This window comes from Cyprinodon tularosa, unplaced genomic scaffold (assembly GCF_016077235.1).
Source record: "Cyprinodon tularosa strain WSP-4 unplaced genomic scaffold, ASM1607723v1 ctg181, whole genome shotgun sequence".
NCBI lineage: Eukaryota > Metazoa > Chordata > Actinopteri > Cyprinodontiformes > Cyprinodontidae > Cyprinodon > Cyprinodon tularosa.
Genome location: NW_024038614.1, coordinates 759,459 through 787,420, shown reverse-complemented (window position 1 = coordinate 787,420; position 27,962 = coordinate 759,459). Strand labels below are relative to the sequence as shown.

The 27,962-nt window shown below is 37.4% G+C and overlaps 1 protein-coding gene across 1 annotated transcript; it reads right to left on the bottom strand.

The window, feature by feature from the left end:
- Positions 1-1,286: 1,286 nt before the first annotated feature.
- On the bottom strand, positions 1,287-27,420 carry xpo6 (exportin 6). The gene is made up of 24 exons (XM_038282240.1): positions 26,658-27,420; positions 25,819-25,909; positions 24,289-24,401; positions 23,827-24,024; positions 22,031-22,190; positions 20,183-20,260; positions 19,513-20,032; positions 17,691-17,817; positions 17,495-17,604; positions 17,294-17,402; positions 17,000-17,092; positions 14,119-14,188; positions 13,866-14,025; positions 13,584-13,676; positions 13,073-13,217; positions 8,018-8,167; positions 7,644-7,833; positions 7,391-7,546; positions 5,852-5,966; positions 5,579-5,750; positions 3,908-4,069; positions 3,668-3,766; positions 3,128-3,358; positions 1,287-1,914 (listed from the first exon to the last, which is right to left on the bottom strand). The coding sequence occupies exons 1-24, from the start codon at positions 26,658-26,660 to the stop codon at positions 1,813-1,815; spliced, it is 3,447 nt and encodes a 1,148-aa protein (XP_038138168.1). The 5' UTR covers positions 26,661-27,420; the 3' UTR covers positions 1,287-1,812.
- Between the last annotated feature and the right edge of the window lie 542 nt (positions 27,421-27,962).

Sequence of the window (27,962 nt, the reverse complement as noted above, 5' to 3'; positions counted from 1 at the left end):
AGAATAACCGGTCAAGTAACAATTAGAGTTGAGCCCAGCCTCTTTTATCCCCCAATGCTGCTCTGCTGTTTTAATAAAGTCCCATCTAGACATTTCTATAAAGGGGGCAAGAGGTTGATAACCCACAGAGAGCAGAAAGAATCCAGGTTTTATATAAAGCTATTATTGTCACTGCCTATAATTAAGATCTTTTTTCTAAAAAAGTTCACAGGCAAAAACTTCCTTGTTGAGAAGAAAAGGCAGATCAGATCCTGTGGAACCAGCTTTGTTTTTAAAACCACATTTAAAAAAAAAAGGTATACTTAATAATTCTTGTGCACAACTAACCCTGGAACTATTTTACATATCTTTAATTTCCCCCTTAATCCCTTTATTAAACATTATAAATATTGCATTATGAGATAATTTTACATTTTCCCTAACATTAAGTTTGGTTATCATTAACTATATACATTTGTCTTATATTTTTAGGATTTCTCTTGGTGCACTCCCATTTTCCTTGACGTCTATTTAGAACAAAGTTGGGAAGTATTCCTACAGTATCAGGATAGAGGATGTTACTTCCCCCATGATAAGGAGTTTCTCCAGGATAAATTCTCTTGCTTCCTGTTCTCTGAAAAACTGTGACCAGAGCGGCATCTTTTTTAAAAAGACTGCAGTGTCTTATTAGTTAATATGTATGATTGACGCAAGCATCTTTACCTTTTTACTGTGCTCACTGTTTTTCATCATGTTCGAGCTGATTTTTTTTCACAGAATGTAAAACCATCCAGATGTAAATTCACACCATTATTCCTCCTTTAACCCGATGATTTAACAGCTCAGAATCAGCAGCATATCGGTTGGTTTTACCATACTACACTAAAATACTATACAACATACTAAAGTGCATGATTTATCAGGCGGAAACATAATTTCTACCAAAAAAAGTAATTGATCTGATCAGTAAAACAGGATTATTTTCATCATGTCAATCAGTATGCCTTCTCACAACTACAGTGCATTAGCTGGAGATGATGCCAAGTCAGATGTTGAAAAAGGCGTTGCTGTCATTTTCTTCAGGCTGCACATTTGTTCCCCAATGGTTGAGAACGTATTTTCTGGTGGATTAAATGCAGAAACATGGGAAATATTCCACGTATAAAACTCATCTTGAGTAAAATTTTTTTAAAAGAATGAATTTAAACTAAGTCAGTGTGTTAATACTTTTCCTGATTTCTGATATTTACAATAACACAGCCAGTATTGCAATAACAGACAAACAGAAAAGGCAAATACAAACTGTATTTAAAAAAAAGCAATTTATTAATCAAGCAGTTTTCACGTTTTCAGAATGGAATGATATGAAAGATCTTAAGTTGAGATTCTGTCTCCTTTGGAGATGAAAAAGGCAAAACGAATATTAGCAGACAATAAAAAAACTCAAAATGAGTTGAAAGTGCTCAGTCCCAGCCCAGCTTTGTTGAGGCAGAATGGGAGAGAAGGCCTGGCTCAGACAGCTCCGGGTCTGGACAGATGCAGACTGCAGACCAGGTTTACATTTCCTCACCAAATTGGCAAGACACTAAGGAGGACACCAAGAAACATACCAACGTGCCAACCTTTTACAGTAGGATTCATTCATTCATTCATTAAAGACCGTTATCAGCAGCATGCTCACTCTCCCATTACTCAACCAAGAAATGTGTGTTTTGCTCCTTGCAGTTGCTTTGAGTGGAGCCAAGCTGAAGTGGAGGAGTGACGGGCAGAGTGTTCAGCATAGGCAGTCTTAGAAGATCACAGCCGACATGTGGAGTGGTTCAAGCAGTTGTGCTATAACTTGATGGTGCCAGTGGGCAAACTACTATTACACAGTCTATAGTAGCGGAGGTCATTCACCAGTCTCTGCACACTTTGAGTGAATGACGGCAGGTCCTGGAATAAAGGTGGAAAACAAATTATTGTCAGATGCAAATAACAGTATTTTATGCATGTAAGGACTGTTTTCCTGTTAAAAGAGCAAGATCACTGAGGTTGAGACAAATTTTAACATGTATCTTGCTTTTAAACAAATAATGAAAAACAATGAATTTATGTTTTTAATTTGTGTTTTCAATTAGAATTAGAAAGCAAAGAACCAAGGAGGAGCTGCAGACTAAACAGTGTGAAAACCTTTAACTTGTGAGGTGACAAACTGGGATGTAAATTTGCTATTTAATTAGCTCCTAATGTACTTTGATTGAACAGAACCCAGAGAAAAACAGCCCGGTTATTTGTCAATATAAACAGAACTGCTTTTTAATAGTTACATAAAGCTGCAGTACCTGCAACAAGGAAGCTACAAATAATTCATTAAATTCCTGTTCAGTATGCATTTCACACCATGGGTGTCTTTTGAAATATCTTCAAGCACAGCATTAAACCAGGCAGTGGATGCATGGGTGGAGTTTAAATTAAAGCAATAGAATAGGCAGCTGCAATGGGTTGGTTTAGATTAAAGCACAATAATGTCCAATTAAAGTTAAAATCTACACCTATTAAAGATTGTATAGCAAGATTTAAAAACTAAGGTGTGCTTTAGCTATCTGCCTAATTTAGATATGAGACATGCGATGAAGGGCCTGTAGCTATAATTACAAGGAAAGGTTTTTAATCTAAAAACCTCTAAACTACACTATAACTGTCATTTCACATCATTATGTTCCACTTTGTTTATTAAATAAAATTGAAATAAAACAGAGTGAGGTTTTTTTCCTGATAAGGGCAAAATGTGGAAAAATTTAAGGGATACCAGATTTATTCTGAGTCCATTTTCACGTAGGAAACATGATGTCAGGATTTATTTGTGTGCAAAGATCAATGATGAACGAGGGGGAGGCTCTGTATGAAGCAACAGCTCAGAGCTGCTGCTGTGACGGTTTACTGAATGAGTCTTGTCACTAGAGCTATCAGGAATAAAGACTTGAGGTGCTCAGTGCTTCTGATCACTGTTAAAGTAATAATGTAACCATCTTAAAGATGGTTCCTTTTGAGTTTTCTCAAGTGTTTTCTTAAAGATGTGATTTTATCATTTTCTAAAACAATGTGGAAAAATCCATAAAAAATATCAAAGTTAATGAATGGGTGGAGGAAAACCATCAACCCTAACCTGTTCAAGCTTGAAGTTGCGTGCGAGAACGGCCCGTTGATTGGAGTCCACTCCTTGGCAGCCGTTCAGAAACTCTGGCATGAAAGCCGAGTAGAAGGCATCGAAGTCAACAGAAGCCATGTTGTAAATGGCAAGGGTTATTTCCTCCTGCAGCAGGTCATGACTTTTGTGGAGGAGGACCTGCAGGAGTACGTTGATGAAGTGGAAGAGCATCGAGGTCCGGAAAAGCTTCTGAAGAATCAGAGAACACATTTTAAAAAAATATTATAATTAGATGATTAAAGACAGTGCATGTTCACGAGTGATAATTAAAAATGAGAAGTAGCTAACTCTGAAATGTTCAATTTAGGTCATGAGACCAGAGGAGAAATTAAAGATATTAGCTAGATTTTAAAAATTCATCTTGCTTATACTGAGCTGTAACTATGAGAGGAAGACTCTTGCACACTAAATCACTTAAGGTTAGTTAGTTTAGAAAAAATGAAATTGTAAACACCTATAAAATGCAAAAATCAACAATGGAAGAAAATCTAAACATACTCTGTGATATAACTTGTGCTTGCTGTTCAGAGACTCCAGATAGGACAGATTCTGCTTAAAGATGTGGATATCTGTCTGCAGGAAGGACTGGCCAAATGCCTGAAAAGATATTTCAAACAGAGAACAAGGAAATGAGGAGAAGCAAATGAAACTTGGAGTATTCTAAAATCAAATAAGCTGAAATTCAAACTATTCTTTAACTCTAATATTAATAAATGGGATTTAAATATATAAACAGACCTGCATGGCTGCTGTGAACTGGGCCTCATTCTCCATGGCGTCGTCAACACCTCCTCTTTGGACGCTTGTTAAGACTGAGGTTTTGAAGAAGTACCTCCAGTTTTGGTGAAGTATTTGGTAAAGCAACTCAAACATTTCTGCCTTGACATCGGGTGAGGACCGCTGTTAAAGAGAAAACATTCAGCGAGACGATCAGAAAATCTGTTTAGGATACATTTATTACCAGGTGAAGGATTTCTTTATAGCTTAGTTATCTTCCATACAACTTTTACATGATACAGTATTTTAAAGAACTGTCAGGATGTAGACAAAGAATGTAGCTTACTCTCCGTCTGAAATTTGCAGTATTTTTACCCATCAGTGGTTTACTTAGGTTTTTTTTACTCCCTGAATATCTTCAAACCTTAAAAACCAATCCCTTAAACCCCTTTGATTTTGGGATATTTCTAACATAAAACACAACTGAGGGCATTATTTTCACCCCCATAAACAAAAGGAAATGCTGCACGCTAAGCTGTTATTGTTTAACTGTAATGACAAATGGGTTGTAGCACAGATAACAGATGGATGTTTTGAATAACAAAATAAGATAATGTCCTGAATTTGATAATTAACTTAAACAAGTTTATCATATTGATAGACTATATCGAATGACATCATAAGATGCACATATTGCATAATAAGGCCACTGTCACCAGCCACTTTATAACCAACACAAAAACAGAATAGGCCAATCACACAACTGTGACTTGATCTGTTCAGGAATAAAGAGGTGTTTAGGTGAAGAAGGGGGGAATTAGTAACTATGAAAGTTGCATGGTTGCTTCCTATCACAAAGGCAGCATTAACATTTGTCCAGACTAAAGTGAATCGTCTTAAAAAGAAGAAATATGCAGTGAGTGGCGTTTTTAGGAACAGAGATGTCTTCTCGAAAAGAGAATGTTTGGGATGAGGCAACAGCTATAGAAAAATAATTACTATTATAAGCAAGGCGTGGCTAATAAAGAGGGAAATAAAAGAATAACGCCCGTTTCAGAAAGGTTAGAAAGATAAATTGAACTTTATTGATCTCACAATGGAAAAATTAATTCTCGGCATATAACCCATCCCCTTGGGGAGCAGTGGGCTGCCACTCTGCAGCACCTGGGAAGCAGTGTGGGGTTAAAGGTCTTGCTCAGAGGCCCAGAGTGGAGGCTATGGGGATCAAAAAGGTATTTGCAACCTTCTCAGAGCATAAGCACACTGCTATAACCTCTAGGCCAACACTACCCCCAAAAAATATACAGTAAATGCATTTATCACTTGCAATTATCAGAGGTCGCTGTTGCTGTGCAAATTTTTATTCTATGTAGAATTCATAAATAAAAAAAAGCAAAGAATTTAGCTTTTTGAAATGAGATGTTTGGCATTTTTAAGGCTAATCTAACCCAAGATCAAATGACGCCCTCTGGTGGTTCTAAACTGTGTATTTGCAATGCTCTACTTTTTTTAATTTCTCCTGTTGTTTAGATGACGGTGTGTTTTGTCAAACGACAGGACTGATGGTTAACGCTCCGTCTGTGGTGTAAAACAACAAAAGAAAGACTGATACCAAGAAGAGCTGTACCACATTGTTCTCCACCTTAAAAGAAGGTAATGTCTCTTTTAAAATATGCATAATAACCAACTGACCTCTGCCACAACTGGGTAGACCTGCTCCATGCACAAAGAGAGGATGCTGGGCAGGAAGGGCTTGAAAGCCTGACCCGGTTCTTGCACCACCACCTGCAGAATTTTCAGGAACTTCTGCACAACCCTACATCCGGCGCTACCTTCTTGTAAAATACTGGCAGCCAGCTGCTCCCTGGAAAAACATTATATCACATTAATTACAATTTCCCTTCAAGAGTAGTAGCAAAGGAAATGCGTTTAGAGCAAAAGCTGATGCAAATCTTTGATTTGTACCTCGTGAACATGCTGAGGAAAGTGTGGATGATCTGCCCTGTGAAGGCAACGCCCATTTGGACTCGCAATGCTTGAAAGAGTGTCAGGAAGAAGGCCAGGACCTCATCTGTCACATCTGCAACAAAAAAGTGATGATAAAAACAGGAAGAGTAACTTGGCTTTAAAGGTTAGTAAAATTATCCATTTCCTTTTAGAAAAGTATTATTTTCATACAACCTTATCTTGTTACTTGATCTAAAATGCCCCACATTATTAATAAAAAAGTAACTCTGGCTATGTTCACACTGCAGGCATTGATGCTCAATTCTGATTTTTTTGTGAAATCAGATTCTTCTGCATGGTTGTTCACATTTCCAATTATATGCGACTTGTATGTGACCTCCTGTGTGAACTGCATTACCACACCTTCAGTGTCCCGCATGCGCAGTTTAGGATGTAATGACATCACAAGTAGCGAGCGAGGTCTGTGTTTACTGAAGAAAACATGGGTGGTAGTACTGGAGTGCATCTAGCGATCTTCCATTTCTTTCCCAACCTCAGTCATTGCATTAACAACAATCTTTTCAAGACGAAATAAAGACTGCTCTCCGCATTATCCACCGCCATGGTTGTTGTTTTCTTCTTGTTGAGTATTACCCCATACAGGTTGGATGAATGTGACCTCACAGTTCGCACACAGGTTGCATTGGAAATGATCAGATATGCACAGCATCACATAGCACAGGGGTCACGGATTAGCAGACCGCAGTCTTGATCCGGACCCGTCCGGTGGCTAACCTTATTTTAAAAATGTATAAATTACCGCATGTTTTCCTACTTTAGTGTCTAACTTCACTTGCGCTGCTTCTCCTGTTAAAATGGTAAAGCCCTCCGGAGCATCCGGGACCAGGCTACATGTGATACAAATTAGCCAATGAGCTGTGTCAGTCTGGGTTGCTGCTGCTCGCTACTTTTAGACAGCAGGCAAACCTGTGGCAAGCCGGACGATGGGTAAGAAGGAGAAGACGAAAAAAAGGAAGCATGCAAGTGTACTTCTCTCATTAAGTGATAAAAAAGAAAAAAACAACCAAAAACACACAGTCAGTTCAGGTGTTTTATAAAATGAGAATGTGAATCAGCAAATTGTCTTTATACCGAACTGAACAATTGTTGTTCTCTACTTCAAAAAACACTTTAGTTTTTAAAATGGAAAAATTTTCTTTTTTTTATTTAAAAAGTCGATGTATAACATGGATGCATACACACCTCATTTTATCCAGTATTAAATTGTTTTTAAACTAACAGCTTATAATTAAAATTGTCTCCGGACCTTCACTGGTTGTTGACTTTCTTTATTCAGACCCCACTGATTTTTATTTGGTTACTCCTGGTATAGCCAACTGGCCTGGGTTGCATTGGGGGAAAAAAATGGATTTGTGTATTCAGACTCTCAAGAAAAGATCAGATACAGGTCGCATATGGGCAAGAAAAGAAAAGAAATATTGGATTTAGGGCACTTCTGGTTGCTGTGTGAAGATAACCTATGATTGACCAACAAACCTGGCTGCTGAATAAAAACTGGGAACAGGTTGAGAGTCACTTGGACCGACTCCTGTAGACTCTGGTAACAGATCTGACGGGATTTGGTGGACTCCCCTGAGATGCTGTCTACTATATCCCTGAGCACAGGCAGAGTCTGCTGAATCACTATTTTTACTGTAGAGGAGACACACGTTAGGAGAAAACGATAAAAAGATTACTCAGATTCAGGTATAACTTCATAACAAAACTAATAGAACAAAGTTATACCAACCATTATCCAGACCCGGTTGTCTTGGACTAATGTTTACAGTTCCTCTTAAAATACGATATTCTCGTGTAAGAGCGGCCACTAAGCTGGCATGACTGTTGGAGCGTGTGTGCCATTGCTGCTCGCTCTCTGGGAGATTTGGCCATGGAAGCAGCAGCATGTTGGACAGAGCTCTGCACACCAGAATGTGAGCCTGGACAAAATACAAAAACAATTAAAATCGCTTACTTTACTTACTGAAAATACTCTTAAATGTATCCTCCAAAAGCCTAAAAAAGAAATGTGACATCATAGCATATTTTTTCAAACATGAAAGGAAAGGTGTGTTTATTGACATTAACGTTTCATAAATGCTGTAGAGAGCTAACAAAGTTCACCTCTTGGGGAAGTCTCTGGGTCTGATTCTCTGTAGTAATCCGGTTGAAGATGTTCTGGACAGCTGGTAAAGAGACCAAAAACACCGGCCTCACCGTAGCAGTGATGGAAACCATCAGGCAGCTTGATGAGAGCAGCAACTTTTCAGGTACCTGTGGTAAAGAAAAATTTGAATCTGATTATTTTGATTAAAATCTGGTTATTTTTAAACAGCAGGTCCTGGGAATCTGTCACCCTGTAGGATTCATAAGCACTGAGATCATCTACTTTAAACTGAGGTTAGAGCTAAATTAGGCAGAATAGATCAGCTAATACTACATCTGTGCACATCCTTCCACAGCTGATGGGTTTTTATTGTTTAACTGAATGGAAAACTCTGTAATTTGTGTATTTTTGTCTGATTTTACTGTGTTCTTGTTCGCAGTGGAATCAGTTTAAAAATTGCTTTGCCATTTCCACTTGTGAGCAACAGATTTTTAAAATGCCAAATCTAATCGCTAAGGTTGCCAACAACAACAGCCAATCCTGTTCTACAACCTGAAGTTTATCAAAAACAATGAGCTACAGTGGAGATTAAACACGACGAAACAGCAAAGGTGAAATCCAGAATCATAAAACAAACAACCTCAAGCTTTGGTTCACAAGTAACATTCACAAGTTAAAAAACAAAAACAAAACAAAACTAAACAACCCAGAAAATGGGATGTATAAAAAGACCTATTTTTCCTTCCTCATTAGTATAAGTATAATTAGTAAAACTCAATTAAGTAAATCTCCACCTAGGGCTGGGTATTGTTCAAAAATTTTCGGTTCCGGTACCAATACCGATACCTTCACTTCGATACCGGTTCCTGAACAATACTTTTTTCGATACCAGTTTTATAATATCAATTCGGAAAAAAAAGAAAATTACACAACATACAGGTGCTGGTCATAAAATTAGAATATCATGAAAAAGTAGATTGATTTCAGTAATTCCATTTAAAAAGTGAAACTTGTATATTATATTCATACATTACATACAAACTCATATTTCAGATGTTTATTTTGTTTAATTTTGATGATTACAAATGACAACAAATGAAAATCTCAAATTCATCATATCAGAAAATTAGAATATTGTGAAAAGGTTCAAAATTGATGGCCCCTGGTGCCACACTCTAATCAGCTAATTAACTCAAACCACCTGCAAAAGCCTTTAAATGGTCTTTCAGTCTAGTTCTATAGGCTACACAATCATGGGGAAGACTGCTGACTTGACAGTTGTCCAAAAGACGACCATCGACACCTTGCACAAGGAGGGCAAGACAGAAAAGGTCATCGCTAAAGAGGCTGGCTGTTCACAGAGCTCAGTGTCCAAGCACATTAATAGAGAGGCGAAGGGAAGGAAAAGATGTGGTCGAAAAAAGTGTACAAGCAAGAGAGATAACCGCACCCTGGAGAGGATTGTGAAACAAAACCCATTCAAAAAGGTGGGGGAGATTCACAAAGAGTGGACTGCAGCTGGAGTGAGTGCTTCAAGAACCACCACACACAGACGTATGAAAGACATGGGTTTCTGCTGTCGCATTCCTTGTGTCAAGCCACTCTTGAACCACAGACAGCGTCAGAAGCGTCTTGCCTGGGCTAAAGAGAAACAGGACTGGACTGCTGGTGAGTGGTCCAAAGTCATGTTCTCTGATGAAAGTAAATTTTGCATTTCCTTTGGAAATCAAGGTCCCAGAGTCTGGAGGAAAAGAAGAGAGGCACTTCATCCACGTTGCTTGAAGTCCAGTGTAAAGTTTCCACAGTCAGTGATGGTTTGGGGTGCCATGTCATCTGCTGGTGTTGGTCCATTGTGTTTTCTGAGGTCCAGGGTCAACGCAGCCACATACCAGGAAGTTTTAGAGCACTTCATGCTTCCTGCAGCTGACCAACTTTTTGGAGATGCAGATTTCATTTTCCAACAGGACTTGGCACCTGCACACAGTGCCAAAGCTACCAGTACCTGGTTGAAGGACCATGGTATCCCTGTTCTTAATTGGCCAGCAAACTCTCCTGACCTTAACCCCATAGAAAATCTATGGGGTATTGTGAAGAAGAAGATGCAATACACCAGACCCAACAATTCAGAAGAGCTAAAAGCCACTATTAGAGCAACCTGGGCTATCATAACACCTGAGCAGTGCCACAGACTGATCGACTCCATGCCACGCCGCATTGCTGCAGTAATACAGGCCAAAGGAGGCCCAACTAAATACTGAGTGCTGTACATGCTCATACTTTTCATGTTCATACTTTTCAGTTGGCCAACATTTCTATAAATCCTTTGTTTTTATTGGTCTTCAGTAATATTCTAATTTTCTGATATGATGAATTTGAGATTTTCATTTGTTGTCATTTGTAATCATCAAAATTAAACAAAATAAACATCTGAAATATATGAGTTTGTATGTAATGTATGAATATAATATACAAGTTTCACTTTTTAAATGGAATTACTGAAATCAATCTACTTTTTCATGATATTCTAATTTTATGACCAGCACCTGTAATAAAGTAAAATCTTGAGTTTTATTTTAAGCTCTGATTTTTCCATTTACATTTTTCCTCTTACATAAAAAAAAATGTAAGTGTCTAATATTCACTGTTACATTGTGAGGACCTTTTTACTTAGCAGTTTTCCTTTAGAAAAATTACCATGTCTGACAAACAAGCCCGTTGAATGGGATCCTACTGACAGCGCACTGCTGGGATGTGGGGGTCTGAGCGGCTCCGACAGAAATAATATTGGAAGGCAGGATGAACTGACTGCACTGATCAAGTTTTCAGGTGGATTTTCCCACTTAAAAACATAATAAAACTACTTTATTCCCACTGATCACAGCAAATATAGCTGCAAGGCAAATAAAGGATAGTGTAGCTCCGCCCAACGCGCGTCAGACCCACTTTTGCACCGCGCAGCCAGAGCAGCAAAGGTTCTTCAGCTGCGTGTCAGAAGCTGGTACAAGCAGCAAAAAAGGAAGCAGCAGACGTGATTTTGAAAGTTTGAAAGCAGCATTCTCCAAGAGTGTCTCGCATTATTCACTCTGCTCTGGCTTTGCTCTGCCCACGGGCTGCTGAGAGGAGGACGGTCGCGCTGGCTGCGGTCCGCTCTTCTTGCAGTCAAACACCGAGCAACTTTCTGCTCATAAATTGTTTCCGTGCATATTGTATTGCATTGCGCACTATTGGCATCAGTCTTAAGAAAGTGAAGCCGCACTTTTGACCTGGGGGGCATTTTAAAGGGGTTCTGCGACGCTCACAACCAGTTCACAACAGATACACATGAACACTGGCTGTAGGCGTGATCACCTATGTATTTTTCCTGGATGACGCAATCACGTTAAGTGTTCCAGCCAATCACCGAAACTTGGCACCGAAAGACGAGGCATGTTTCGATACTCTGTAGAACCGAAGCATTTCGGTCGGTACCATAAAAGAACCGAAGTTCGGTACCCAGCCCTATCTCCACCAAAGAGCAATTTTATTCTACGTCAAATGTCAGACTGTAAAGAATTTAAAGAGATAATTTGCTCCTAGGTTCTAAATGACAGCTTTGAGTTTGAAATGACTAAAGCTGGGCTTACAGAGCTTGATATTTTTTTGCCCTTTCCGGGGCGACTTTCCAGTTGTGTGATAATTTTTCGATCAGGCCACCTTTCAGCCTGATCGTGAGTCATGTAGAATACAGAGGGTAACGAGGGGCGATCAGCCTCTCACGAGCACCTCCCGGGGGGTGTTTTTGGGGAGACCAAGTTCTCCCTAAAAACAGAATTTACATTAATGCTCCCACTGTACGACGAAACCCTGCGGTTTCATCTTACTGTGTGAACTAGAGCTACGTGCAAAGATTGAAAAAAAACAAAAATTTTTTTCAAAATTCTCACAACGTATGCCCGGCTTAATAAAGACTACAGCTGTTACAGATCACTTGGTAAAATGAGAAAACAATGTTTACACCGAGTAAAAAAAAAAAAAAAAAATACAACTGCCAATTGGTTTAAAAATCACTAATTCAACCATTCAGCTATGTTCACATGACAGGTGAATGTGACCCAAATCCTAGTTTTGGCCGATATGTGAAATTGAGTTTTTCATAGCAGTCAGAATTGTGCCATTTCAGTATATAGTGCTAAATCTGATACATATCAGATAGTTTTAAAGTATCTTCTGCAATCTGAATATTCATGATGAATTACATCTCGCCCTCATATATCCAGACTCCTCTCAGCACCGCACCCAATGCTCCACCAAAAACAAGCTGTTAAAAAGCTCTGTTTTCTTACTTTTCTTTGTCGATGTGATTAGAATATTGTTCAACTATTTCTATTTACACAGAGATGCTGGCATCTGTTATTAGTACCATAAACAGTTCGCCACTATGTCTGCAGTATCCCTCTGCACGACTGGGCCATGCTCAGGCTGTGAAAGGCTCAGACTGGAGTCTGAGTAACTATGCAAACACAATTAGAATAAAGCATCAAGACCTTCAGTGTGATCATAGCCTTACATGTGTCCCTTCTCCAACACACCCTAATCAAATAAGACGATGAATGGGATTCATTCAACCAGATAAAGATATTGAAGGCCAATGACTTCAAAGTATTTTAACAGGAAGTCACCGTCTCAACTTGATACATGTTGACGTTATATTTTTGCTGTTGTCTTAAACAAAAAAAAAAAAAAAATTTTATCTGCTAATTCTATCGAAATTTAGACTGGCCCTTGTGACCTAGAAATTTAAAATAAAAGCTTTAAAGTAAAAGTTTAAATGAGCAAGTTCTCCCCAAAAACAGAATTCACATTAATGCTCCTTTGTGAACAATGAGCAGTCAGTTGTTTAGTTTTGGTCAGTTGAAGTAAACAGATTAATAAACTAAATATCCCAGTAAAAAACCTAAAACTACATAATTCAAGGCTTTCATGACACAGCTTTTAGGGGAAAAAAGTCCTTACGGCTGTATTAAAGAATGATTATTGCCATAGCCATCACCGCTATAAAAACACACAGGAAAGAAAACCGCTGAAGGAAGTACCTTGGTTGTGATGAGCGGGCTGCTGGCATTTACAGCAGAAGTAATGAGGTTGATGAACTGGCTCTGGTTCTGATTGTGGACTTCGCTGTAGAACTGAGCCAGCCAGTGGGAATAGGCTTGCAAAGCAGCAAGAGCCTGTGCATGTCTGCAAAAAAAAAAAAAAAAAAAAAAGAGACAATATAAAACACAAGTGTGCAAAAGTCTACAAGGTGTCTTAGCAATGAGTTGGTAAAATAAAGATTGTATTTAAATCTAATAATTTTAGAAATTCACAACCTAGCACATATTTGTTCTTTAACTGCATTTTGTCCAAATATAAAGTTACTCTAAACAGGAACCAAAATGCAGTTTGCAGGGGGGTGGGGGGAGGTAGCTAGCAACATTTAAATTCACGCCAGCGTTTTTTTACTATCCTCACTAAGCGTAACTTCTCTCTCATTAGAAAGGCTGAGTTTTGTAACTCAGCAGTGCTTAGAGTGAAATGATGCATTAGAAGACATGTGATACTCACACGTCAGTGAGGTCAGGTTTGAGCACAGAAGGCACAGCTGTCTCCAGGTCATAAAGGCCGGTCTGAGAACCATAGCAAGTTACTTCAACCAACCTAAAAGAGAATACAAACGATCCATTATGTACCAAATATATTAAAAAACACCACAAGCAGAAAAAAAAAAGTTAAAATCTGCAACGTTTAAAAGTAAAAAACAAAACAAAAATACAAACAGTAGCTTCTACAAGTAATAATGAGACTTTGGTATATGGCATGAAGAGAAAAACAAAAAAGGGAACAGACCTCTCCACCACAGCAAGAGCATCAGTGAAACGTGCAGCAAACACCTCTCCGATGAAGTGCTCAGCTAGGCGTCCTACAGCCTGTAGCAGCGAGCTGAGGTCCCTGAGCGAGCAGTGGAGTCGGCGACAGTCGTTCTCTGCAGTTATGTTCAGCCTTCGACCTAAAAGAAACATTTAATCACATTGATTTAGTAATTTCTCCCTATTAAAAAATAAAAACAATAAACTTTTAAAACGCTTCACACTTTACATACCCGATCCAGTGGTGATGATAAACTGCCGCAAACCAAGGTATACATCCAAATTTTCTTGCAGGACTGGAAACTTGACACAGAAGAGAGAAATAATTAGATTTTTTTTAAAAATGCAAATATCTAATTCATATGCATGAGAAAAGGATTTCTGTTCTTTAAATAAGAAAGAAAAGGTTACATTTCTCCTAATCTTAGAGTAGATGTGCATCAAAACCAGCACATATCACACAAGGACAGTTTACAGGTGTGAGAAAAGAACACATAATAAAGCTAATACACGACTTAACAAGTGATTACAAAGTAGTCTCACAGAGGAGGAAGTGGGTTAAAAAGGAACCATTTTAAAGCTAACACAATTCAAATTCATGGTAAATAAACCATAACGCATTCAGACCATAGAACAAATGGCTTTCAAATGAATCCAAAAATACTGTTTTGGTAAAGTTTATAAGTCAAAAAGCGTTTTACACTCTTTTAATCTGCAGCACAAGGCTTCTGTCTCAACCGTAATACCCCAGAAAATGACCAGCAATATTTTAACCTGGTTTAAAAAAAAAACAAAAAAAAAAAACGAAAAAAAAAAAAAAAACAACCTTATCCACATTAAACGTAGGAATTTTATGGAAGAAAAAAACCCAAAACAAATCTATGGATTCATCATCCATTTCTTTTCAATTATAATCCATTTTAGCAAACAGCCCATATCTCATGTACTCTCACTTTCCAGCAGTTGATACTCTGACAAACACGGCATCATGCAGAGCACATGTTTAACTATGCTGAGCATCAGCATTTCTCTGAATCTCTTCAGTTTATGCAGGTTCATATTTGATTAATAACAATAACAAACTCAGATTCAAATAATTAAGTCTAAATTGATCTAGTCTAAGGTTGGGAACTCCGAGTTTTTGGTTTCCCAACGGCCACTATGAATTAGTTCAATCAGCTCCAAGTAGATCCACTCAGATCTGAACTCCTGCGTAACAAGGATGAAAAGCCATTATTGGTGGAGCCTCAATGCAACAAGTCACCACGACGACAGGCAACAGGGAGTGCCTATGTCACCCCACAGCAACTAGAGATTTTAATGTAGAAATGAAAGGAATAAATGAAGAATGTGGTTAAAAACAGAGAAACAGCTCTACAGCTGCAAAGAAGAAGAATACAGGCAAGGAGAAGATTGTTGCTCGAGTTAATGCGTATGATTACATGAAATGGGCTATGGCAGGCCGTTTTTACATTTATTAAAAGCACTCTTCTCTCTGTTGTTCCATTTGTAGATATCCAAGATAATATTCTCCTGATCAAAATCACACACCTAGCCTGAACTGTAAGAACAGACTTTCTAAATCACATTATTTCAGAAAACTTTAATTTCAGAAAGTTAAAAAATGTTAATTATACTGGTAAGAATTAAGTTTTATATACCTAGAGATGTTTACACATCTCTAGGCTTTTCTGACATTTATCAGCTTGACTGAAAATGTATTTATATCTGAAATAGCCATAGTCAAGAAATACTGACCAGTAACAATAGGAATACAGGGATCTGAAATTAATGTCTAGACATCCAGAATGTTCATTCTAGATTTGAAGAGAGTCATTTTGTTTGCAATGGTCATTTTGACAAGGGAAAATGTTTTTTTAGATTTCAGGAATGCATATTCAGTAAATCAAATAGATATCAAAATGACTTGTCAAGGCCTGTTGGGACCATGAAAACATTGCAGCTTTATTTCTTCGATGGTAGTGGATCAGCGTATCTGTTTAGATTAAATCACCTGGTAGCAGATGAAGATGAATAGTTAGGACCTGTTCATCATCCCATGGGGTTCCTCCTCAATTTGATCCAGCTATACATCACAAAGTAAATATTAAGTAGCTGTTTTTAGCCGCTTTAGATGGTACGCCCCCAATAAATGGTGTTGTTAGACGTTATCAGTCTAATAGAATGGCTTCAGATTATACCAGTAGGCTATTGATCCCCAAAAAATTCACTTTTCCCTTGTGGAATTAATTCATCTATTTATGTGTATCTAAAAATAATTTCAGTAGTTCTTCATGTCTGTAAAAATAAATAAATAAAAAATAATATCCGCATGTCACTCATATTAAACAAACCAAAAAGCAAGTAAATCGCAAATCGTGTCAACTGAGTTGTAGGATCCTCTCCCTATAAATAATTATTTTTGTGTAAAATGCCGATCATTTTTTAATAAGGTCGTCGTCAAACAGACATGCAGTGTTTGTGTTTAAAACCTAATGTGTCTAACGGGCCTAGTGAATAATTTTTTTAATGCACAAAACTAAGACAAAAATCTGACTAAATCAGGAGATAACACAACGTGATTGGCTGTAAGGAGAGCGGAGACAGTGGACACAGTTTACTGAAGAAAACCTGCTCCTGACCAGGTTAGCTCTGGGAATAATGTCACTACGATGACTGGAACAGAGGTTGACTGAATTCTCTTTGTGAAACGGAAAACTGAGTTTAACTTATTTCAGGTTTAGAAAAAGGTTTTCAGAAAAAAATGTTTATTGAATCGGACCCCAGAACTAAGACTTATTTGGGTTTAATTATGGAGTTTCTATTGCACTCATTTGTAAGACACCCTGGTCGGGTAGAGGCACAGCCTAATTATTTCTAATCTTGAATACTGTTAACATAACATCATTACTCAAAAATAAAGAAAATGCAGAACTGTGGAATGACCAGCAGCATTAATAAATCACATCTACTGACAAAGTAGTTTAAATTAAAATCTAATACGAATAGGAAGCTCTTCAGCTGTAGGAAGCTACTTAACAACCGGTTTCCTGTATCTAAAATGTGCTGAAGTTATAAGTAATGCTGAAATGGTTTAATTTATTACTATCTTACCAGGGTAGAAAATGCATGGGATGGGAGCAGTTCCATCACCTTGGCAACCACCTCCAGACTCTGACGTAGAAACCTTTGCCACTCCGTCTGTTGCTATAGTGATAGGATGAAGAAGATCTTTCAGGCTTTGTAGTGAGACAGAGATGTGTTTTTGCAACATCTTGGTTATTTTAAGGTGTTCAAAGATTGTTATGCTAACAATGCAGCAGATTTCAATTATGTACAATACAAAAGTTAAAGGATGGAAGGCAGAATGAGTGGATTAATATGTTTACAACTATTAAATCTTCTTACATCATCATCCAAAGTCTCATCATCCAGCTCCTCCAACTGAGCCTGGTTATACCGAAACTGGATGCGGTTGAGAACTTCCCTCAGAAGGAGAACTAAGGCATCTTTGTACCTGTCAGATGCATTTAATAGAAATAATAAAATAAAACAAAACAACAAAATATCTATTCACCTGGTTGCATCTGATCAATGTACGGGACTTACCTATCGAGTACACTTTCTCTGTCAGCAAGTCTGCTTTTTATCTTGGTTGTTAAAAAATCCAAAAACACACTCCAAATGTCCAAACAAGCGAAGTATCCCTCATGCGTGGGCTGTCAATTCAAGGAGAAGCAGGTCTGTATAAATTCTGCAGCAGAAGTGTCATTAACATGTTAATTACTGATGAAGCCATCATTACCTGGTTGAAGGTGTACTTAAAAAGCAGACCAAGAAACTCTACAATTGGAAACTGAGGACTCGACTCAATCCTTCTCAAGTGAACGCTCACAAACAGGCGCAGAAAATCTGTAAACTTTTCCAAGTAACTGCAAGATCAGAGAGACATCATTAATACAATTGAATAATCAATATATACAAACCTGTATTAAATTTTGAGGAGTATATGTTCTGCACAATTTTATCATCTGAACATATTGACAAACCACATAAAAACACAATTTAAATCTGAAGAGAAATGTCTCTGATAAAGAAAGTTAAGAAGTTAATATCATTTTTGATAGGGTGAGTAATTTATGCGAAGCCGTTATTGGCTGGTTGACTCCATCCATCTCTTATATCAAAGCATCTGTTTAATGTAAAAGGACAAATTTTCATTTTTGTACCATTATCTCTGTTGAGCAAATCAATTAAGATTTCAGACATACAAGATAATGTGCTATCAAGACTCTGTACTCATCCCTTTTTTTCCCCTTATTTTTATTTTTTTATTTGGATCTCTGAATTCTGCTCTCATGTTTTCTAAGTACTTTCATAAAAGCTGGAGGAAAATAAGAGACTCCTCATCTTCATTTGACTGGTGAGTGGCTGGCCTTAAACTTGAAAATATAACTTTTGGTTCCTTTTAAATGGATTACATGTATTGATTCCAGGTCCAGGTGAACAATGGTATTCTTTATTGTGGCTGCAATACTTCCTCTACAGACGTCAAGGGAAGCACCAAAGCTATAAAAAATAACCAAAATGAAGACCTTTGTACAGAGGCTACTCAACGAAAGCACAATAATTCAGTGTACATCAGGAAGGCAGAACTAGGCAAGGTCGGTTTTATCCTTTTGAGTTTTCAACCACTGCATATAGACAGAAAAATAATCTAGAAAGATGCGCAGCTTTAAAATAAGTAAAACTTGTTTTCTTGCGCATACCAAAGAAAGGTTTAAGAACTCTCACCCGGCAAATCAGTTAATGAATAAACTGTTTCAGAGAGAGAATGCTCAATGAAATCTATCCATTAATAATGGCAAGAGGCAGAAAAACTGCAAAAAATGTTTTATATATCCTTATGTATTAGTTGTTAATGAGAAAATAAACTGTTATAAATGATTGGTTGTAAAGAAAAGCTTTACTACAATGAATAACAGAAACTGTGGGAACCACAGTGATAGTATTAGTGGACCTCAGTGCAGCATTTCACACCAAGAAATATTCCTGTGTTGGCCTTTCTGCTTCCTTATAATCCTTCCATAGGGACCAGGACTTAATAGTAATAGTAATAGAGCTGAGAAAAATTAAATGGACTAATGTCCCAGATTAAAGAACTAACATCCCAGTATGATCTTAAATAACTTATCCAAACTATCATCTTAAGTTGAATTACTTTTCCTTAATCTATTTTGCCACTTCCATGTACTTTTGTTGAGTTTTCTTTCTTATGTTTCTATCCTGACGTACCTTAAAAACCCTTATTGCTGGTATCTATTCTACAAATAAACTAGCCTTGCTGATAGACCACACAAGTGAGGTCAAACTGAGACAACATTAAAAAAGGTTTACAGTATATTTAGGTTAAATGTAGTTCACCAACAACAGCAAGGAACATAGTTCATGCAGAAAATGAAAAAAAGATGAGAAAGGGGTTTTCATAGCTAAACTACAGAGAAATAAGAATTAAAATTGGTTTTAGAATAAAACTAAACATGAGCCATTTACCAGTAAAAAAAAAACACAACTTCTTCAAACTTTTTATAAAAGAAAAATAAGTCTGCTTCTGCCTTGAACCATACCTCTCATCAAGCTCCTGCAAGCGGCTCTTGACTGTATGAGCATTGTTCTCTCGTGTCAGCCTTTGCAGAAGAAAGAATGTCTGCTGGAACATCCGCAGCAAGTACTCCTCAAAATCCATTGGCACACAGTTCTTTGACATCAGTTCATTGACACAGGTCATGGCAAGCACGCCAAGCCGAGCGCGATCCGCTTTATTAATCTCACTCTGCTGTCCGTTTCGGCCGTCCCCATTCGACGTTCGCATCGTCTCAGGGTTGAGCTGTCCATTAGAAGTAGAGGAGATGAGAGGTCCCGTCTTGGCCTTTGTCCGTAGATCGCAACCAAAACGTGTGAAGTGGAAAATGGATGCCAGCAGGGTGGGTGTAATACTTGTGGACAGTGGGATCCAGCTGAACAGGTGAGCCAAGCACTCCAAAACAAGACAACAGAGCTGATGACTCTCATTGTCCAATGCAGCCATAGGCTGACAAAGCAGCTTTGAGTATTGGCTGCCCTGAAACAAACTGCCCAGCAATTCCACTGATACATTAAAGAAACAAAAATTGGTAATGTTAACTTACAAACTGCTTGAAGAAAAACATTTTAAAACTCAGGTAAAAAAAGGAAAAAAATCCTCAGAATTCTCGTAAAGCGTTAAAATGAAACTTAAAAGTAGGACAATTCACTTACCACCTTCTCTTGAAGTGGGTGATGGAGGCGGAGTAGAAGTAATGACGCTGTGCTTATCCCAGTAGGTCTCCAAGATACCTGCAGGACACATTGAATAATAATTTTTAATGAAACATATGTTTAATTAAAAAAATGGCTCATCCCAAGGGTATTCCTACTACTTTAACTGGCTCACATCAATGTTGGATCACAAACTTTCAGCGCCAAACCCCATGTGATATATATTTGATACACATTTTACTTCTACTCCTTACATTTTAAAAATAGACGTGTCAATTTAGTTTAATCTAAGCTGATTTTCTCTATGGCCTGTTGGTATGTCAAAAATATAAAAACCATCCAAGTAATTTGTTTCATCCAGACAATTAATTTCTTTGTGGTTGGACTCGGTGCTGCACCAAATTGTTGTTACTATATACTATATACCAACTTAAATCGTTGATGCAAAGATTAATTTGGCACTGTTACTATTAGTTATAAAACTAAAAAAACTTAAGTATAAGGAAGTTATCATCCAGAATTGTAAATTTTTTTTTTCATTCAACAGGGTAGTGCAGTAGTTTTAAAAGTTATATTTTTTACTTAGGTAAAAAGCTTAAGATGATACTCTTAACTTCTACAAGAGTATTTTCAAATAGCAAGATTTATACTTCTGCTTGAGTAATAAACATGAATAGTTTTGATACTTCTGCTGATACATCAACAAAAATGGAGGACAGCTTTGAAAATCAACTTTTAAGTCTCACCTCAGATTTTTATGGTGTTTAAGATCTGGACTTTAGGTCTCCTTTCCTTTTAAAAGGTGAACACCTACATACAGCCTCTGGTCTTTAGCAGCATCTAACTAATTTACTACGACAAATCTCCTGTATTTGGCTCCATTCATCCATCTCCCCATCAACACTAAGCAGTCGTGGGGGAGACGATGAAGAAATAATCCCCACAACATACTTCCGTCACCACAATGTTTCCCTTTAGAGATCGTGTGTAAAGGTTGAGGTGCAGTGCTAGTTTTACATAACGCATTTTGATGAAGGCCAAAATATTCTCTTTGTCTCATAACATCAAAGTCTCTTCTTCAACATCTATGCTCTGTCTTCTACATGGTTTGTAGTGTATTAACAATGTTCTTTTCCTTAATACCTGAGCTGCATCTCTTCAGCTCCTACAGAGATACCATACAGATCTCAGCTGCTTTTCTGATTGACACTCTTATTGCACAGCCTGTCAGTTGTGACATGACAGACAACCATGATAGACAGTCATGTCTCAGCAGTAGTTTCAGACTCTGTTTTCAGATTAAGGTCTCAACAATGCTGCATCTCCCAAAATCAAGAAACTGTACTATAACCAAACCCTGCCTTAAAAAAAAAAAGTCTTCAAAACTGCATCCGATTGATGATGCCTTTACAAGCAAGCTGAATTTTACCCTATTATGGATTCGATTTCCTAAATAGGTGGCATCGCAACAAAAACTGTTGCTCTTGACTTTGAGATATAATTGAGGGGTAAACTGCAACTACATGCCACACTACTCCCCTTTTTGTTGTTGTTTTGTAAAGATATTAAAGTAATCATCTTCTACCACTTCACAAATATGCACCATTTGTGAGAACCAAATAGATTCAGGATTCATCCCAAAAGTAACCCATGAAGGTTTTGCTTTCAGTATGAAAAAGTTAAAAGGGTATGGATACTTTTGAAAAGCTCACTAATGAGATTTTTAGTGAAATTAGGTTTGGTTTACGGAAGAACATTTGTAGAATAATTCCAAAGTTACATATTCCTAAATAGAGTTTCCAGTCCTTATCTGTTCACAGCAGAACAAAGACAAGAGGTGGCTTTTACCTGTCAGCAGTCCAAGGACTGTTGGTACCTGCTCGAGCAGCAGTTTACGGAGCTCGTCCTTCCTGGCAACGCTGAGGTCTTCTCGAGGACAAGCGAGTTCCTCTGATGTGGTTTTCAGCATCACTAACCCTAATGGAGCAAGAGCTGGGGTCTGGATCAGCTGCAAAACAAAAGTGGGAAAAGATTGTTCAATTCAGCCCCCTAAATTAAAGGGGAACGCCGTTTTTTTTTTTTTTTTTTTTACATTGGGACCTTGATTTTACGTTATTACATCATGTTCTACTCACCCATATGAGTTTTGTGTCATTCGGAGCTGTTCTGAAGAAATTCGGTTAGGTTATATCCAAGTAACGTCTTCCTATGGGCAACGACTTGAAGGCACAAACTAAACTGTTCATAATGTGTTCTTTATGGTACGGTATGATTATATTTTTTTAAAACAATGTGGCGCGTGTATGACGTCATCCGCGCACGCCGGCTACCGTTCATTCATTCTGTCTGCTGAACTGCTGCTAGTTTTACTCACATGCCTGGAAGATGTCTAGTTTTACTACCACAGATGATCTCGCTCTCGAAATTGAATTGAACGGTTCAGATTAGCTAGCCGAATGAATAGAAGGGGTAGAGCGTAGCCGCCTGTAGCCGGAGCATCCTGTAACAACTCCAGTCTGGCGCGCGGATGACATCATACACACTCCGCTTTGTTTTAAAAATATAACTATAAAAAATATAACCGCTTATGTCTGGGGGACAATGATTTGCCTACATGTTATGAATGCTGGCGTACCATAAAGAACAAATTAAGAACAGTTTAGTTTGTGCCTTCAAGTTGTTTGCCCATAGGAAGACGTTACTTGGATATAACCTGGATATAAACGGAATATCTTCAGAACAGCTCCAAATGACAAAACTAATATGAGTGAGTAGAACATGATGTAAAAAATGTAAAATCAAGGGCGCAATATAAAAAAACGGCGTTCCCCTTTAAGCTGTTATCAAACATGAACAGTGTTTGTTTATATGTTTTAGTGATTCTTTTTTTAAGCACAACATGAAAGTGCTGTGGGCTTCATATTCAAAGGTCGTAAAAATCAACTTCCGTGTTAATTCTAAAAAAAAAAAAAAAAAAAAAAAAAAAGCTATCCATTTCAAATCATAAGCAAATGTAGAAGTTAACTTGCTGTTTACACCAAGACTGTTAAAAAAAAACAAAAAAACAGATAAATATGGCACTGCTGGTGGAGAACAGAAAAGTCATGTGCATCAATTATAACATCTCAGTCTACATTTTAAAACCAGTATATGTGTTACAATTCAGATCAAATAGAAGGAAAATGACTAATAATAATAAAAACAAAACTGAAATATAAATCAACTTTGTCTGGTAGCTCTTAGTCCACAGTTTAAGCTATTAGCATAAAAAAGGGATCAGTGAAAGCATTTGAATGAAAAGCAATAAAGATCTGCATAAAATTAAGTGTTTTTTTAATTACAGCAATGCAGTAAACATTCACACCAATATCTTTTTCTAGAGTACAGATACTTAAATAATGAGAGAAATAATATCATGACAAACTTTGAACCCATTTCACAAGTGTGACAAATAAAGAAGCATTGTCAGCTTTTTGGAACCGTTTATAATATCTGAGTAAACATGTTTATTATAAGAGAAGCTGTGGTTTTGCAGATCTTTGTCAAAGGCAACTTATTGACCAGCTTGCACATTTTAAACACCATTCAGTACGCAGTGACGTTTAAAATTATGCATTATGGAAAGAGCAATTGTAAGGTCTCACCTGAAGGGTGCTGGTGAAGAAATCATGGTAAAACATGGGCCAGTCTTGACGACCGATGTCAACGATGACTTTGCAGAGTTTGTTGCGGATAAAATACGGCACAGACTTATGCTGAGCAAGTAGGAGTTTGGGAAGACAGCTGCGTATCTCCATCTTGTCTTGTGAGGCTAATCCAATCCACATTTTGTTGACCAGGTTCTAAAAAAACATGACAATTTTAGAAAACAATGGACAAGAAAAGAATTTTACAAACACTTCTTTCCTCAGCAAACAGCACTGGGATTGAATAAAAAACATTTTGCATCAACACAGTCAAATTTAATTTGGCGGTTACGTTGACAAGAAACCCACGGCTCCCCATTATTTCTGTTAATGTGTTTTACTAAAAACGGTTCCTTTTGAAAACATTGAAAGGCAAATAGATTCAAAGAAGAACTTCAATCTTCAACCTGTCGGACTTACTTCGAACACTGTGAGACTGTACATCATGACATACTCGTTCCGAGTATTGGAGAGGAAGAACAAGCAATGGCGCCATGCCCCAGTCTGCTGAGCGAAATTGTTCAGCAGCTCTTCTGCAGAAAAAAAAGGAAGTTAGCGTGGGATCTTAGAGAGGTAAATGACTTTGTAGTGCAGTACATAAAAAAAAACTGAAAGTAACATGCAGCAACACAGGAAGTGTGTAATCTTGTCAAGACAACTGGCAAATTAGCTATTTAAAAGTAGCATTTAAGAATAATTTAAAATTCATATTATGTATATATTACATTGAATATGGATTTTCAGGTTTTAAGACAGGTATTTGCTTTAAGGACGAGCATCACATAGTTAAACCTGCTTCTAGTTGTAAGTAAAACAAGTCAACACATATAAATCATTTTTCAAATTTTAGAATGGATTTTGATTTTATTCCACAAATATGAAAGGGTTACAGACAGGAAATCAGTGGGAGGATTCTAGACGCACTAACGTATCCGATGGCCTACATTTGAACTAGAGGCAACTGATGTCTTAAAGTTACAGATGATCTTAACTGGATACATGCCCTATATGGGCTTCTTTTTGGAGGCATGATAAAGTTTTACTCAACTAACTTAAACCATTGAAGGTTAGATTGGAACTCCAAACGCAACAGCTTTTTAGATTTTATTTCAAAAGCTTAACATTTAACAGTTTTGACTGCAATGCGGAGGACTCGATTTAGACTATGCAGTGTGACAGTAAAAAAACCCAAAAACTAATTTAAACTAGCAACATTGTAAATTAGTATTTATGAAGATGAGTTTTTACTAGTGATTTGGTGTCAAATCTCTCTCTTTTTTTTTTAAATATTGACCCTAACCTATCTAAAGGAGTGTAAAATGTTTTATATCAAAGCTTATATTTTCCCATCAGTCATTTCTTCTTTGTTAGGGTACCAATTCAAATGCTGAAGCAGGAAGTTTCAACCCCCTGCCTGGTGATGTTTCTGCAAAGACTTTGCATCTTCCGTCTCCCTGGATTAACTGGTAAGTTAATAGGTGCCTCTAAAGGCCAATTTATGCTTCAGACGCATATCCTCTGCAACCGTCAAATTTGCGCAATTTGAGCAAGGAAGGATGATTAAAATGAATGGGGCTGATTATTGGAGAAAAAAGATGGATAGCTGCAACTTTTAAATAATAAGATATAAAAAATGAGTTCCTTATGTGTTATAGAAAAGTGTTTTTGCGTAAATTCAGCACCTAAAAAGAGGACTCTGCCCTAAATGATCACTTTACAGATAAACAAAAAGGCAACTGTGAAATTTCATAGCCTGCTATGTTGCCTGCTAAATATTACAAACCATCAATATATTAAATGTTCAGACAAATTTACAGGTCATGTTGCTAAAGTATTAAATGGTCCGTATTGATAACCACTTATCTTGGACAGGAACTTACTTTTTTACTGTAGCCCATCCCCAACCTGTGGTCTGCAGACCTATATACTTCTTCGTGAATTTGAACTTACCTATTTCCCGTTTCCTCTCATTAGTCGTGCAACTGTGAAAGAACTCTGTCATCAGGTTCTCCAATGCACGAAGAGATGATTCATCTGAAGCCTAAGAGGAGAAAAAAGCAAACACAAAAATCAAACTATAGGATAAAGGACAAAAAAAAAAAAAAAGGTATATCTAGATAAAATATCGTGCCAAACCCCAGATGGAGATCATTCCTGGAAGTATTTAAATGTAGAACAAGACTTCATAAAAAAATTATTAAAGAGTTCCAGGATATGATCAGAGTTATTTGTCAGTTTCTAATGATGTAATCTGGCAAAGGAAAGGCACATTGATCAAGTGAATTTAGGTTAATGTAGCTCAGAGGATTCACTTTGCTGTGCTGAAAACCTCACTTCCTTTGCATGCCCAGACTTGCGACTGTATTCTTCTCACTCTCGATAATGTCAGTTTTCGTAACAGTCTTGTTGAAAATTGAATGCAGCGATCTGTCTTTTTGCAGCAAGAGAAGCTGGGCCCCGACTTGCAGAAACGAGGAGCCTTTTAAAGAGCATTCCCGTCTGAATTCCTCAAATACGCCTCAACTTCATCCGAGGCTACACTACTAAGAAGGGTTATTATGCAAGATGGGCGTCTTGCACCGTGAAATGGCTAAAACAACTGACAGATTTCACGGAAACACCTGGCCTCAAACCGTTAGATCGCACGTTAACCAGAGATACCTGGGCTACTCAATCAGGCTGGTTCATATTTTGTCCAACATAAGGAGCTGTTTCGGTTTAGAAACAGACATCAAACGACCCTAGAAAAGACAGAAATAGATAAACATCACGTACTGATATGTACTTACCATGTTAGTCTGGCTCAGATGTGTCCTTCACTTTATTCAGTTGCCGATCAATTGACCGTAACAGGCCAACATTAGTTTGTTGCTAGTAGATTCTATGCTAACACAGGCTAAGGTGTTGCAGGCTAACGTAACCGCACACCGAACTCATCATGGTGCACAACTGCTGGCTCGGTGCTCTGCACACAGCAAACACCACTACAGCTAGCTTGCTATTAAACGAAGAAAAAAAAAAACACTACAGTGCTATTAATATTGTAACCATCAATAATAAAATCCTAAGAGTAAAACAGCCCTAACGTTGAAAGGTCTATGTCAAACTTAAAAGTTAGCCGCATTATCGTATGTCGCCGTTAAATCGATAGGAACAATTAGCATTGGTCAAAAATAAAACCAAATTACCTCTTCCGTCTCCAACTAAGCTAAAAACGATTGATTAGCGTCCAAAGTCTGCCATTTCGTAGGCTAATTAACCGTTGCTACCGCTACAGCGGATGCGGCTAAAGCTGTTAGCTTTTCTAGAAGGCTGGAGGCATCATTCTCGTTAGCTTAAATGTCAACCGTTGCCGCCGCTCAGGACAAATTGTATTTACAGTTTATGGTTTCGGCTCGGAATAATATGCATAGATATGATTTCATCTGAAATTCTTGCTGTGATAAACCAAACAATCCTACACACGTCTGTTCCTGTTATTTCCCTTTTCAAAGCGCAGGGCGGCTAGCTTCAGTTCAGAGTCTGCTTCACAACTTCCTCTTTTGACCCAATCAGCTTGTGTCAAGTCAAAAACGCACAATATCCGGTTTTATCTTTCCATCTCCAGTTTATAGTAGCATTATATAATAAATTCTAAATACGTGCTTTTAATGGGAGCTTTATAATCGTACTATTGTGGCATAAATATCTAAATTATGGTTAATTTAAAGCTCTAAAATGTGCCCTTTTAGTTTTTCTGCAAACAAGAATTTACAGTTATTTAATACATTTGAATGGTTATGTGTCTTAATTTAACTCCAAATCAAAGTTAAAAAACAGTAAAAGTATATATCCATATTAAATACAATTATTTAAATGCACAAAACGTTTTACTTTTATTTTGTAATGATGTAGTCTCACAGTGTTTGAAGTACATACAGGTCCTTCTCAATAATATTGAAATAATGAACTTTATCACAATATGCTAATATATTATATTAGCATATTGTGATAAAGTTCATTATTTTCCATAATCTGAATGATAAAACTTAAACATTCATGTATCTTAGATTCAATGCACACTAACTTAAATATTTCAGGTCTTTTATTGTCTT

Excerpts from the sequence above, each read along its gene's own strand:
- xpo6 (XM_038282240.1), bottom strand. Across the intron at positions 17,403-17,494 it reads AGAGAAAGTGTACTCGATAG|GTACAAAGATGCCTTAGTTC; the intron begins GTAAGTCCCGTA and ends TGCATCTGACAG. Across the intron at positions 13,677-13,865 it reads GCTCTTGCTGTGGTGGAGAG|GTTGGTTGAAGTAACTTGCT; the intron begins GTCTGTTCCCTT and ends ATTCTCTTTTAG.